The sequence below is a fragment of the Thamnophis sirtalis genome, unplaced genomic scaffold, assembly GCF_051295495.1.
Source record: "Thamnophis sirtalis isolate CommonGarterSnake01/CBP01778 unplaced genomic scaffold, rThaSir2_p1.2 scaffold_17, whole genome shotgun sequence".
Taxonomy (NCBI): Eukaryota; Metazoa; Chordata; class Lepidosauria; order Squamata; family Natricidae; genus Thamnophis; species Thamnophis sirtalis.
This window is the reverse complement of record NW_028261397.1, coordinates 3,717,225-3,731,961: the sequence shown is the minus strand read 5'-3', so window position 1 is coordinate 3,731,961 and position 14,737 is coordinate 3,717,225. Positions and strand designations below refer to the sequence as shown.

Genomic DNA, 14,737 nt, shown 5'->3' with positions numbered 1-14,737 from the left:
CTTGTTAGCTCGGAGCGCTTGGGGGAGGCGGCAGCCGAGATGGGGAGGCGAACGGCAAAGAACCCACCCAGCTTCAAATCCCAACTGTTGACCTGGAAGGCGCATTATTTTTCCCCATGTCAGAGACGAAGCCCTTGTTCTCCGACCTTCACCCAAGAAGTGAAAAGGAATTGAAAGCTGACCGTGGGAAAAGTAGAACCGTACCGTGAAGGAGGGGCTTGAACAAGGCTACGCAGCCCACCCCCTTGAAGGAAGTGGAAACCAAATGGTCATTAAGTGCGAGGGCTGGCCGTAAGTCACTTTATCCAGCTGTTGTAACTTTGGAGGGAGGCTAAGTGAACGGTCCTAACTTGAGGACTACTTACCGTATTTTTCGGAATATAAGACGGACTCCCCGCCCCTAAAAAAGGGTGAAAATCTGGGTGCGTCTTATAGCCCCGCCCACCCGCTGGCCCCCACCCTTTGGCCTCTGCCTCCCAGCAATTTGCCTCCTTGCAGCAAACAGCAAAAAGCCTGTTTCAGTTTCAGCACAGCCTGATTAGCACAAGCAGCTGATTGTTGGTTGGATCGGCCTCCCGACCATCAGCTGTTTCAGGCTGCAGAGATTGCTATCACCACTTCTGCGTGCCCCGTTTTCGGCCTCCGTATGCCCCATTTTCCACCCATTCTGATCCCCGCCACCTGGAACAGGCGGAAAATGAGGCGTACAGAGGCTGAAAATGGGATGCGGAGGCCAAAAATGGGGCACACGGAGGCGGCAATAGGCAATCGCTGCAGCGTGAAACAGCTGATCATCGGGAGGCCGATCCAATTGACAATCAGCTGTTTGTGGTAATCAGGCTGTGCTGAAACTGAAACAGGCCGTTTGCTACAAGGAGGCAAACTGCTAGGAGGCAGTGGCAGCCTTTTTTTTCTCTTGTTATCCTACACAAAAGCCAGGTGTGTCTTATACTCCGAAAAATACAGGTATATTACAGAGTAGGATAATTCAAACTTGAAAGCCTCCTCCAAAATTTGTCACGTCTTACCGTAAAGAAAATCAAGATGGGATTATCTTTTTTCATTATTATTATTTTAATTTTATCAATTTCATATATACATTCACAATTATATGATCTCATAACTGTTATTAATAATATGTATTTATAACAATTTTTCCCTACTGTTGACAATATACTTGAAGATTGCTTTTTTAACATCCCATAGATCCATCTTATCTTACAACGGTCCTACTTCTTCTTCCCTCCCTCCCTCTTTCCTTCCCTCGTTTCTTCTCTCCTACTCCCCTTCCTTCCCTCCCTCCTTCCCCTTCCCTCCTTCCTTCCCTTTCTTTTCTCCTTCTCTCCTTCCTTTCCCCCTTCCTTCCCTCCCTCCTTCCCCTTCCCTCCTTTCTTTTCTCCTTCTCTCCTTCCTTTCCCCCTTCCTTCCCTCCCTCCTTCCCCTTCCCTCCTTCTCTCCTTCCCTCCTTCCTTCCCTTTCTTTTCTCCTTCTCTCCTTCCTTTCCCCCTTCCTTCCCTCCCTCCTTCCCCTTCCCTCCTTCTCTCCTTCCCTCCTTCCTTCCCTCCTTTCTTTTCTCCTTCTCTCCTTCCTTTCCCCCTTCCTTCCCTCCCTCCTTCCCCTTCCCTCCTTCCCTCCTTTCTTTTCTCCTTCTCTCCTTCCTTTCCCCCTTCCTTCCCTCCCTCCTTCCCCTTCCCTCCTTCCTTCCCTCCTTTTTCTCCTTCACTCCTTCCTTTCCCCCTTCCTTCCCTCCCTCCTTCCCCTTCCCTCCTTCTCCCCTTCCCTCCTTCTCTCCTTCCCTCCTTTCTTTTCTCCTTCTCTCCTTCCTTTCCCCCTTCCTTCCCTCCTTTCTTTTCTCCTTCTCTCCTTCCTTTTCCCCTTCCTTCCCTCCCTCCTTCCCCTTCCCTCCTTCTCTCCTTCCTTCCCTCCTTCCTTCCCTCCTTCCTTTCCCCCTTCCTTCCCCCCTTCCTTCTCTCCTACATTCCCTCCTTCCTTAAGACGGGATTATCTTGAGTTCCTTTCTCACCTTTCCTTCTTATTCTTTTCTTAGCAGCTTTCTTTTTATCTCTCTGAAGCTCTGCTCCAGATTTCTTTCCCCAAAAGGGGCCATCCAGATGTCAGACAGACATTTTAAAAAGCCCCAACGCCCCATCCCGGGTTTCCGTAGCCCTCGGCTGATCTCTTCCAGGTGCAGGAGAAGCATCTGCCTGGGTTCCCAGCTGCCACTCGGCATGGAAAAAAAAAAACTTACCCCGCGTAGGTCCGCTGATACAGAGACTCGGGATCCAGGCTGGCAACATCGACAATTATTGCTTCATCAAAGTTTTTCAGGATTTTGACGTTGGCCTTTTTGAAGCTGGGCTGTGATGTAACGTTCGGGTATTATGATTCGGAGAACGAAGAAGAAGGGGGGGAAAAGAAATAAGAAAAGAGAACCTCATATAACTGTAATCTGATTTAAACTTTTCATAAAAGGATTGTCTGTATCTAATCTCTCTCTTTCTCTCTAACTAATCATTGTATCTGTCTATTTATCTCTCTCTCTCTCTCCCACTGTATCTATCTAAGAGCCGAGGTGGCGCAGTGGTTAGAGTATAGTACTGCAGGCCACTTCAGCTGACTGTTATCTGCAGTTCGGCAGTTCAAATCTCACCGGCTCAAGGTTGACTCAGCCTTCCATTCTTCCGAGGTGGGTGAAATGAGGACCCAGGTTGTTGTTGGGGGCGATATGCTGACTCTGTAAACCGCTTAGAGAGGGCTGAAAGCCCTACGAAGCGGTATATAAGTCTAACTGTTATTGCTATTGTTATCTATCCAATCTCTATCATCTATCTGGCTAATCTATCTAATTTGTCTGTCTATCTAATCTTTCTCTCTCTGTCTATCAAATATCTCTATCTAATCTGTCTGTCTGTCTCTAGCTAGCTATCCCAACCTACCCACCTAATCTGTCTTCTATTTCTATACCTATTTCTTTTCTCTCTTTCTCTCTCTCCATATCTGCCTACCTGATGTTTATCTATACCTATCTGCCTATCTACAGTATATCTTTCTGTCTATCTGTGTATATCCACCTATCTATTGTCTATTCTATCATTTCTCTCACCTCCTATCTTCCATATCTATCTATCTGTCTGTGTCTGTCTTCATATCTATCTATCCATCCAATCTATTAATCTAATCTAATTCCTGATCTCTCTACATATCTGCCTACCTAATCTGTTTATCTATACCTATCTGCCTATCTACAGTATATCTTTCTGTCTGTCTGTCTATATCCACCTATCTATTGTCTATTCTGTCTATCATTTCTCTCACCTCCTATCTTCCATATCTATCTATCTGTCTGTGTCTGTCTTCATATCTATCCATCCATCCAATCTATTAATCTAAATCTAATCTAATTCCTGAATTCATGCTGGCTGGGGGAATTCTAGGAGTTGAAGTCCCCAGGTCTTAAAGTAGCCGGATTTGGACAACACCCCTGCCTTAAATTGCATAAAAATGAAAGATTTTTTTCCCCACTCGCTTCAACTTCTCTGCTTCAAATTGAGCCTCCCTGCCTGCCTTGAGTCGCCCATTGTTGGTAACCTGATTTCCTCTTTTTTCGCTGGCCAGCGACCCTTGAAGGCTGATTAAGCTTTTCTGCCAAGCATCAACACCGCTAAATGGGTTGATGGGCCTTTATTGCAGAAGGCTGCAGACGGGGCGCAATGCACACCAGGGGTGAAATCTACAGGGCGGGGCATAACCTTTTCCTAGGGGGTCACAGCAACACTTGTAATAACAACACAAATAATTCATACACCATTCGAAAGCCCATCAAAAACTGAGTTTATTGACACGATTTAATAGTCAGTATGACCACCATTAGCCCTTCGAACAGCATTCAAACGAGGTGGATAAGAACACAACAAATCTTCAAACAGTTCCGTTCGATTTTCCAGATGGCGGGGCATAACCTTTTCCTAGGGGGTCACAGCAAGATCGACAGCAGTTTACAACTTCCGCGACACCTCATTTTAAAGCCCATAAAAAACTGAATTGAATGAGCTATTAAATGTTAAATTTGTTTCGGTTGAAACTTTGAGAATGAATTTGGAAACTGTGTTGAAAAATCTGGAAAATCGAACGGAACTGTTTGAAGATTTGTTGTGTTCTTATCCACCTCGTTTGAATGCTGTTCGAAGGGCTAATGGTGGTCATACTGACTATTAAATCGTGTCAATAAACTCAGTTTTTGATGGGCTTTCGAATGGTGTATGAATTATTTGTGTTGTTATTACAAGTGTTGCTGTGACCCCCTAGGAAAAGGTTATGCCCCGCCCTGTACTTAACTTCGCTATCGGTTCGCAAATGTGAGTGCGCATGTGCCACCTCCACGCATAGAGCTGAGGTGGCGCAGTGGTTAGGGTGCAGTACTGCAGGCCACTTCAGCTGACTGCTATCTGCAGTTTGGTGGTTCAAATCTCACCGGCTCAAGGTTGACTCAGCCTTCCATCCTTCCGAGGTGGATGAAATGAGGACCCAGACTGTGGGGGCGATATGCTGACTCTGTAAACCGCTTAGAGAGGGCTGAAAGCCCTATGAAGCGGTATATAAGTCTAACTGCTACTGCTACTGCTATAAGCTGTGATGCGCGATTTAGATCACCATACTTTTCGGAGTATAAGACGCACCTTTCCCCCCTCCTCCTAAGAACGAGGAAATGTTGGTGCATCTTATACACCGAATACAGCCATTTCTGGCCTCCCAAAGCCCCGCACCCCATTTTTGCAAAAAACAGAGGCGTTTTTTTCTTCTTCTAGCCCCCAAGGAGCCCTCTGGAGGTTTCAGCAGAGCTGGGGGAAGGGGAAAATCGCCCCCCCCCCCTTTTATGTGAAAGACAGCCCATTTTCTGCAAAAATGGGGGCATTTTCTCCTTTCCCCGCCCTGCTGAAGCCTGCAGAGGGCTCCTGGGGGCCGGGGAGGGCAAAAGTTTTTGCACTCTGCAAACGTCCCAAAAACGGCTCGTTTTTCACAAAAACAGCCCAATTCCAAAAAAAAGGGCATGCATAGCCTTTAGGAGGCTTATAGAGTGCTCCTGGGGGAGTGGGGTGGCAAAAACGAGCAAGAAATGGCCCATTTTCCACTCATTTCTGCCCTCCCCAGCCCCCAGGAGCACTCTGGAATCCTCCTAAAGGCTCTGCACGGCCATTTTGGTGAAGGGGGCAGGGTTTCTGGAGGCAAAAAATGTTGTATTCAGTGTATAAGACGCACCCAGATTTTCAGCCTCTTTTTGGAGGGGAAAAAGGTGCATCTTATAAACCAAAAAATACAGTACCTCTTCAAAATCTCGGTGCATCTTATACACCGATGCGTCTTATAGTCCAAAAAAAATACGGTAGCTAGAAAGCAGGAAATTCGACAATTCTGGCTAATCTAAATCACGTGACACAACTGATTGTCGGAAATACTGGTTGTCTCGAACCGGTAGCCTTTTTACTACCGGTTCGAACCGGTAACATTTCACTCCTGATGCACCCCTCCTAAATCTAACTGCGCCTTCTGCAGGGGTTTGTGTCTTCCTGTCGATTGATGGATGCCACTTCCTGTTCTGTGGTTTGCTGTTCGAATTTCCCCCTGGCTAGATCTTTAGATTTGCAGAAATACCGCGTTTCCCCGAAAATAAGACAGGGTCTTATTTCCTTTTTACACACAAAATATGGCTTGGGCCTTATTATGAGAGGAGGGTTTATTGTTTTGGGGTTGCCGGGCGGCTGTTCTCTTCCGAGCGGGCTCCCAAAGAGCCGAGCACAGCCTTGGGGGCGAACAGCTGTGTTGCCCTCTCGCAGCAGCGCAACACAACAGCCATGAAGCGACCACGCTCACGAGCAGCCACCCGGCAAGCCCCCTTTCCAGCCGGGCACAGCAACATTCACTGACCTAGGGGTATCGCCAAGCCGCATGAGCGCCTGTTCGCCACCGCCCGGCTCTTACGGCTTGACGCCTTCGAAATGGCAGTGAATGGCACTCTGCACAGCTGGAGGGGGGGGTTGCACAAGCGGCTGTTCCGCTGTCGCTCATGCGCCTGCCAGCCTCACGATGTCCTGGCCCAGCTCTCTCCACAGAGCCAGGGCACCTCCGCTGCCACTGCCGTCACTGTTCTTCTCTTTCAGAAAATTCCTCCTTATTTCCAGGTTGAATCTCTCCTTGATCAGTTTCCATCCATTATTCCTTGTCTGGCCTTCAGGTGCTTTGGAGAATAGCTTGACCCTCCTCCTCCTCTCTGGGGCAGCCCCTCAAATATTAGAAGGCTGCTAACCTGCCTCCTCTGGTCCTTCTCTTCACTAAACTAGCCATGCCCAGATCCTGCAACCGTTCATCGTTATGTTTAGCCTCCAGTCCCCTAAAATCCTCTCAGTTGCTCTTCTCTGCACTCTTTCTGGAGTCTCAACATCTTTTTTATAGTTCGGTGACCAAAACTGGATGCCGTACTCTAGGTGTAAGTAAGAATACTTGGTTCCACCACAAATCCGCGAAGCCCTTATCCGCGGAGACATAAGCGTGAAGACTAATTCGCGCCGTTCTAAGCGCTAAGGAAAAACGCGACCCTACAGCGATGACATAATCGTGGAGGGCAAATCCGCGCATTCCCAAGCACTCAGTAGCCTAAACCTAACCCTAACCCTAAAACAAACCCCTAAACCTAATCCTAACCCTAAACCTTAACCTAACCCTAAACCTAACCCTAAAGCTAACCCTTAAACTAACCCTAAACCTAATCCTAACCCTTAACCTAACCCTAAACCTAACCCTAAACCTAATCCTAACCCTAACCCTTAACCTAACCCTAAACCTAACCCTAAAGCTAACCCTTAAACTAACCCTAAACCTAATCCTAATCCTAACCCTTAACCTAACCCTAAACCTAACCCTAACCCTAACCCTAACCCTAATCCTAACCCTTAACCTAACCCTAAACCTAACCCTAAACCTAATCCTAACCCTAAACCTAACCCTTAACCTAACCCTAAACCTAACCCTAAAGCTAACCCTTAAACTAACCCTAAACCTAATCCTAACCCTTAACCTAACCCTAACCCTAACCCTTAACCTTTCTGCCGCGGCACCGTTTTAAAGCGCCCTTCTGTTGCCGCGCTGTTGTCGCGGCGGTGATGACGCGCGGTGATGACGTCGCGGCTTTAGCGACGCGCTTATGTCTCCGCGGATAAGGGCTTCGCGGTTTTGTCGTGCCACGAGAATACTTAAGGGGGAGTTTTTTGGGGGGTGGGGGGGGGGAAAGAAAGGAGACCAACAAGTTTCAACCGAGCACCTGGGAAGCAGCCCCGCTCTCTGCAGCGCCCACGTGGGAGTAGTGGTCGGAAACGTTGCCCAGACCGTGAGCGTGGAAGGCGAGGCCTCCGCCGGCAAACTCATCTCCCCGGACCGAATGGATGAGGTCGTTCAAGTATTTGTAATAAAGGTTGCTGGACAGGAAGCTGGGCAAGAAAACCTGCAGGGGGAGAGAGGACGGAAGGAGGGTGAGTGACCACCAGCCCCCATCCTTAGGAGAGACCGTTGATAGCTGAGAATTGAACGTGGCGTCCTCGGGGCTCCTCTGAGGCGGGCTGGGGGGTTTTGTTTTGCAGATGTTTTCATGACCCAGATGGGTGACATCATCAGCGCTAGGAGGGAGGGGGGTTTGCAGAGGGGAGGAGGAGGAGAAGAGGGGACAAGGGTGAAGAGGTGGTGGTGGAGGAGTGTGGGGTCCTTGGCGCTCCGTGAGCTGGCTGGTTTTCATGCAGACATTTCATTACCATACTAGGTAACATTATCAGTGCAAGAAGGGAGAGCTGTTCATGGAGTAAAGAAAGAGAAAGGGAGGAAGAAGAGGAAGAGGAGGAGGAGGAGGAGGAGGAGGAAAAGCACTGTTGGGTCCTTGGTGCTCTCTGAGCTTGGTGGTTTTCTTACAGATGTTTCATTACCCAACTAGGGAACATCATCAGTTGAAGAAGGGAGAGCTGTTTGGAGTAAAGAAGGAGAAAGGGAGGAGGAGGAGGAGGACTGTGGGGTCCTTGGCGCTCTGTGAGCTGGGTGGTTTTCTTGAAGACATTTCATGACCCAGCTAGGTAACATCATCAGTGCTAGAAGGGAGGAGGAGGAAGAGGAGGAGGAAGGGAGGGAGCAAAAGGACTGTGGGGTCCTGGGTGTTCCCTGAGCTGGGTGGTTTTCTTGCAGACATTTCATGACTCAACTAGTGAACATCATCAGTGCTAGAGGGGAGTGGGGTTTGCAGACTGGAGGAGAAGAAGAAAAGGAGGAGGGGGAGGATTGTGAGGCTGTTGATGCTTGGTAGGTTGTTTTCCAGACATTTCATTACCAACCTAGGTAACATCATCAGTGCTAGAAGGGAGGAGGAGGAGGAGGAAGGGAGGGAGGGAGGGAAGAAAAGGACTGTGGGATCCTGGGTGTTCTCTGAGCTGGGTGGTTTTCTTCCAGACATTTCATAAACCAGCTAGGTAACTTCATTGTTGTTTTCCACCGGCACCCTGCGGAGGTGGCATCAGATTCGGGCAGTGAGGAGGGTTGGGGAGGAACCTGGGCCAGTCCTGGAGTCTGGGAAGGCTTGGATGAGGGCTCTGTGTGGGAGGCAGAGAGGGGGCCAGGGCCGTCTGACAGTTATCAGCTGCCTTCGGAGTCAGGGATCAGTGAGGTAGAAGAACAGCTGGAGCCTGTTCCCAGTGTGCGCAAGTCCTCCCCTCTTAAAGCCTGCTGGCTGGGGGATTATGGGAGTGGAAATCCATCCCTCTTAAAGCCTGCTGGCTGGGGGATTATAGGAGTGGAAATCCAACCCTCTTAAAGCATTCTGAGTGGGGGATTCTGGGAATGGAAATCCTCCCGTTTTAAAGCCTGCTGGATGGGGGATTATGGGATTGGAAGTCCTCCCCTCTTAAAGCAGGCTGGCTGGGGGATTTTGGGAGTTGAAGCCCACCCCACTTAAAGCATTCTGGCTGGGGGATTCTGGGAGTTGAAGCCCACCCCACTTAAAGCAGGCTGGCTGGGGGATTCTGGGACTTGAAGTCCTCCCCTCTTAAAGCAGGCTGGCTGGGGGATTCTGGGAATTGACACCCATCATCTAAAAAGATGGTGAGCTTGAGGAATTCTGGAGATTTAAAATAAAGTGTTCTCCATCCCCATCAAGCAGCCGTTGGGAGTTCACCCTGCAGCCGAGAACTCCCCCGTCTCCTTAACCAGATCTCTCCACGTCCTGTCGGACTCTTTCAGGGCCGCCCCTGATCCCAGGGCCCATCCTCACCTTCTCCATGGTGGTCCAGGCCTGTCGCAGCGGAGTGGGTGAAGCAGTTGGGGAGGGGTCCGCCTTCCCTGCAGATGTTGGACTCGATCTCCATCCGCACGGAGTCATCGAAGCCGAGAGGGTGAGTGGACTGAAGAGAGAAGTACCTATTTGGGGTGGAGAGGAAAAGGCAGAGAAAGAAGGGTAAGACAACTGTTGTGGCCAGCTAGCAGAGTCAGACAGTGAGGAGGTTGGGGAGGAAGATGGGCCGGTCCTGGAGGCCGGGGAAGGCTCGGACCGGGGTTCTGTATCGGAGGCAGAGATGGGGCCGAGGCTGTCTGGCAGTGATTAGGTGCCTACAGAACCAGACAGCAGTGAGGCAGAGGAACAGCTGGAGCCTGTTCCCATTGTGCGCATGCGCAGAGCTGCCAGAAGAAAAGAACAACTCAGAAATCAGGGTCGACTTGGGAGTAAAGCCTCAGGTGGACGGTGAATGGCCCCTCCCAGAGGGAATAAAAGAGGAGCTAAAGGGGAGGGGGCTTTTGCAGGAAACAATTCCTTCCTTCGGTCGTTAGATTCGTTTCAGGAGTGTGAAGATCTGTCCGTGAATCTCAGAGACTCTGTGCCCAGCCTTTCCTTGCATACAGCCCCTCCTTTGGAAAATATTTGCATGGCAGCTTTCCAAGCTGGATAAGGTCTGTGGTCCTGAATATTCCTTTGAAAGACTGTTTGCTGAATGTGAATGAGAGGAATTCACATTCGTTTAGTAAAAGGGGTTTTGTTGGGGACCAGGAATCTACTTCGTGTTTTGTGGGGAAGCCTCGGTCGGAACAACAACTTGGGTTCATATCTTTTGAAGCATTTTTGACTCAAATTTTGGAGTTGTCCCCCCCAACCCCCCGGGATGGCGTTTGTCAATCTGGAGATTCGGCGGTGTGTGTGTGTGTGTGTTGGGAGGGGAAGAAAGAGTGAAACATGACCACCCCCTAGCCCTTTAGCATCGAGACTACAGGAAGCCGCCAACTTATAACCGCAACCGAACCCAACATTTCTGTTGCTAAGCGAGACTGCGGTTAAGTGGATTTGGTCTCACTTTACAACACTCCTCTCGCCACGTTTGTTAAGGGAATCACTGCAGTTGTTAAGCGAGTAAGACGGCTCTTAAGTGAAGCTGGCTTCCCCGTGGGCTTTTGCTTGTCAGAAAGCCGCTAAAGGGAGTCAGGTGACTCCGGGATGCTGGCTTTGACCCTGCTCTCATCATCATAGCAATAGCAGAGACTTATATACCGCTTCATAGGGCTTTCAGCCCTCTCTAAGCGGTTTACAGAGTCAGCATATCGCCCCCAACAACAATCCGGGTCCTCATTTTACCCACCTCGGAAGGATGGAAGGCTGAGTCAACCTTGAGCCGGTGAGATTTGAACAGCCGAACTGCAGATAGCAGTCAGCTGAAGTGGCCTGCAGTACTGCACTCTACCCACTGCGCCACCTCGGCGCAGGGCTGGCCAGATAGAAACCAGGGTGGCTGCTGGGTGAGGTGGGGAGAAAGAGAGGCGTAAGAGTGGGGCTCACTTATCATACAGGATCATGGCGTCGTTCTGGGCCTCCTGCCCGTCGTACTGGCCTTCCTTGGCTGCCAGCTGGGACTGGAAATTGTCTGCGGCCAGCCAGAACTGCAGGATGTTAACTGCGTCTTCTTTCTCCATGAACTGGCAAAGACAAACAGGGGAACGTGAGCACAATGGTTCTTGCTTGAAGTGCGAAAATTTCCCTCTGGGTGGGAAAAGGAGAGGGGGGTGAGAAAGGGGAAAAGGAAAGGAAAGGAGTGGAGGAAGAAAGGAAAGAGAAAGGAAGGAAGGGAGAAGGAGGAAAGGAAAATAAAATGTTGGAAGGGAAGGCGAAACAAGGAAATGGGGAAGATGGACAGAAGGAAGGAAGGAAGGAAAAAGTGAAGGGGAGGGAAAGAGAGAAAGGAGGAAAGGGGAAAAAGTAGTGATGGATGAGTGGGTGAAAAGAAAGAGAAAGGGAAAGGAAAGAGGGAAGGAAAGGGAAGGGAGAAGAAGGAAAGAAAAGGAAGGGAAGGGAGAAGAAGGAAAGAAAAAGAAGGGAAGGGAGAAGAAGGAAAGAAAAGGAAGGGAGAAGAAGGAAAGGAAAGGTAGGAAGGAAGGGAGGGAGGGAAAGGAAAACAAAAGAAAATGTTGGAAGGGAAGGCGAAACAAAGAAATGAGGAATACAGAAGAAAGGAAGGAAAGAAGGAAGGAAGAGAAAGAGAAAAGGGAAGGGAAGGGAAAGAGAGAAAGGAAGAAAGGGGAAAAAGTATTGATGGATGAGTGGGTGAAAAGAAAGAGAAAGGGAAATGAAAGAGGGAAGGAAAGGGAAGGGAGAAGAAGGAAAGAAAAGAAAGGGAAGGGAGAAGAAGGAAAGAAAAGGAAGGGAAGGGAGAAGAAGGAAAGAAAAGGAAGGGAAGGGAGAAGAAGGAAAGGAAAGGGAGGAAGGAAGGAAGGGAGGGAAAGGAAAACAAAGGAAAATGTTGGAAGGGAAGGCGAAACAAAGAAATGAGGAATACAGAAGAAAGGAAGGAAAGAAGGAAGGAAAAGAAAGAGAAAAGGGAAGGGAAAGAGAGAAAGGAAGAAAGGGGAAAAAGTATTGATGGATGAGTGGGTGAAAAGAAAGAAAGGGAAAGGAAAGAGGGAAGGAAAGGGAAGGGAGAAGAAGGAAGAAAAGAAAGGGAAGGGAGAAGAAGGAAAGAAAAGGTAGAAAGAAAGGAAGAGGAAAGGAAAAAACAAAGGGAAATGTTGGAAGGGAAGGCGAAAAAAGGAATGAGGAAGACAGAAGGAAGGAAGGAAAGAAGGAAGGAAGAGAAAGAGAAAAGGGAAGGGAAAGGAAGAAAAAGAGGAAGAAAAGGAAGGAGGGAATGGAAAGGGGAAACAGCATGGAGGAAAGGGGAAGAAAAGGAAAGGGAAGGAAGGGAGATGAACGGTGAAAGGAAAAGGAAAAAAAGGAAGAAAAAAAAGGGCAGGGGAAAGGAAGGAAAAAGTTCCTCACGAAGCATTTACCCTTAAAAACAAAACAAACGGCATCATTGAGACAGTTTTATATCGAGCTCCTGCATACAAAAATCCCATCGTGAATCGAGAGATGCTCTTTCTTGCACACCAGAGAGAAAAAAAAGGACACACCAATGAAAAACACCACAGATTGTGCAATAAAGGGAAAGGTTTCACAACCAGCAACACAAACCAACACCTTAAGGCAGAAAATAAATAACTTCTGGGCGAAGAGAAGCACAGAGTGGGGTGGTTTTGTTTTTATTTTGCTATAAATACAATTTGACAATTGGCCAGATGTCTCCCCAGATGCCAAAATACAAATTCTGCTCCGGTTAAATTTAGGGCGGCTTTTTTCACACCCCCAGCCGGACACAAAAAGATTCAGCAGGGAGGCGAGAACGAGTGTTTCTCAGGTGTGCAAAAGCCCTATTGCATAGAGAACCGTCTAATACTGGCAGTCCTTGACTTATGACCACAATTGAGCCCCCCCCCCCAAAAAAAATTCTGTTACTAAGTGGAAAGTGTTGGTTAACCCAGTGTTTCTCAACCTTGGCAACTTGAAGATGTCCGGACTTCAACTCCCAGAATTCCCCAGCCAGCGAATGCTGGCTGGGGAATTCTGGGAGTTAAAGTCCGGACATCTTCAAGTTGCCAAGGTTGAGAAACACTGGGTTAAGCGACCCTTACATCATTTTACAACCTTTCTCGCCGTGGTTGTTAAGTGAATCACTGCCGTTGTTTTAGTTAGTCACCCAGTTCTTAAGGGAATCCAGCCTCCCCATTGGCTTGGCTTGTCAATGGGGGGGTCGCGTGACATCCCCCCGGGACGCTGCAACCGTCATAAATATGAGTCGGTCGACAGGCGTCTGAATTTGGATCATGTGACTGCGAGGATGTTGCAACGGTCGCTAAGGGTGAAAAACGGCCATAAGTCACTTGGTTTCTGGGCCGTTGTAACTTTGAACAGTCACTATATGAACTGTTATAAGTCGAGGACTACAATACCCAATTGTCCAATTTGTCAATTTCAAGACCTATGGACTTGAATTCCCAGAATTTGTCCATATCCAATTTGTCAATTTCCAATGTGTCAATTTCAAGACCTCCTATGATATCCAGTGTGTCAATTTCAAACCCTATGGACTTCATAGGTCTTCCTATGATATCAAATGTGTCAATTTCAAAACCTATGAACTTCATAGGCCTTCCAAGATATCCAGTGTATCAATTTCAAGACCTATGGACTTCATAGGTCTTCCTATGATATCCAATATGTCAATTTCAAGACCTCCTATGATATCCAGTGTGTCAATTTCAAAACCTATGGACTTCATAGGCCTTCCAAGATATCCAGTGTGTCAATTTCAAAACCTATGGACTTCATAGGTCTTCCAAGATTTCCAGTGAGTCAATTTCAAAACCTATGGACTTTATAGGTCTTCCTATGATATCCAATATGTCAATTTCAAGACCTCCTATGATATCCAGTGTGTTAATTTCAAAACCTATGGACTTCATAGGCCTTCCAAGATATCCAGTGTGTCAATTTCAAAACCTATGGACTTCATAGGTCTTCCAAGATTTCCAGTGAGTCAATTTCAAAACCTATGGACTTCATAGGTCTTCCTATGATATCCAATATGTCAATTTCAAGACCTCCTATGATATCCAGTGTGTCAATTTCAAAACCTATGGACTTCATAGGCCTTCCAAGATATCCAGTGTGTCAATTTCAAAACCTATGGACTTCATAGGTCTTCCAAGATTTCCAGTGAGTCAGTTTCAAAACCTATGGACTTTATAGGTCTTCCTATGATATCCAATGTGTCAATTTCAAAACCCGTGGACTTCAACTCGTTACTTCTAAAGCCCTTCATGGTATTGGACCTGGGTACTTGAGAGACCGCCTGCTGCCAATCACCTCCAATAGACCGATTAGATCCCACAGATTAGGCCTCCTCCGAATTCCATCCGCTGGCCAATGCTGACTGGCGACCACCCGGAGGAGGGCCTTCTCTGTGGCTGCTCCGGCTCTTTGGAACAAGCTCCCCGTGGAGATTCGAACCCTCATCACCCTCCAGGCCTTCCGCAAAGCCCTTAAAACCTGGCTGTTCTGACAAGCCTGGGGCTAATGAGCTTTTGTCCCCCCTTGAATGGTATGGTTGTTGTGTGCTTTTAAATTATGATATTGTTTTGTTCGTCTTTTTTATTCCTTATTTGTACCCCCCCCCCCCCTTGACTTGGGTTGTGAGCCGCCCTGAGTCCCCTTCGGGGAAAAGGGCAGCATAGAAATATAATAAATTCAATTCAATTCAATTCAACTCCTAGAATTTGTCCATATCCAGTGTATCAATTTCAAGACCTATGGACTTCATAGGTCTTCCTATGATATCCAATGTGTCAATTTCAAGAC

General features: G+C 48.0%; 1 protein-coding gene across 1 annotated transcript in view; it reads right to left on the bottom strand.

The window, feature by feature from the left end:
• AKAP10 (A-kinase anchoring protein 10) overlaps positions 1–14,737 on the bottom strand; it is a gene marked incomplete in the record, with an annotated part of 65,733 nt that overhangs the window by 7,804 nt on the left and 43,192 nt on the right. The window contains 5 exon segments of the mRNA XM_087702804.1: positions 2,249–2,358; positions 7,313–7,492; positions 9,296–9,331; positions 9,333–9,441; positions 10,847–10,983. Coding sequence (XP_087558930.1) covers positions 2,249–2,358; positions 7,313–7,492; positions 9,296–9,331; positions 9,333–9,441; positions 10,847–10,983 — 572 coding nt within the window.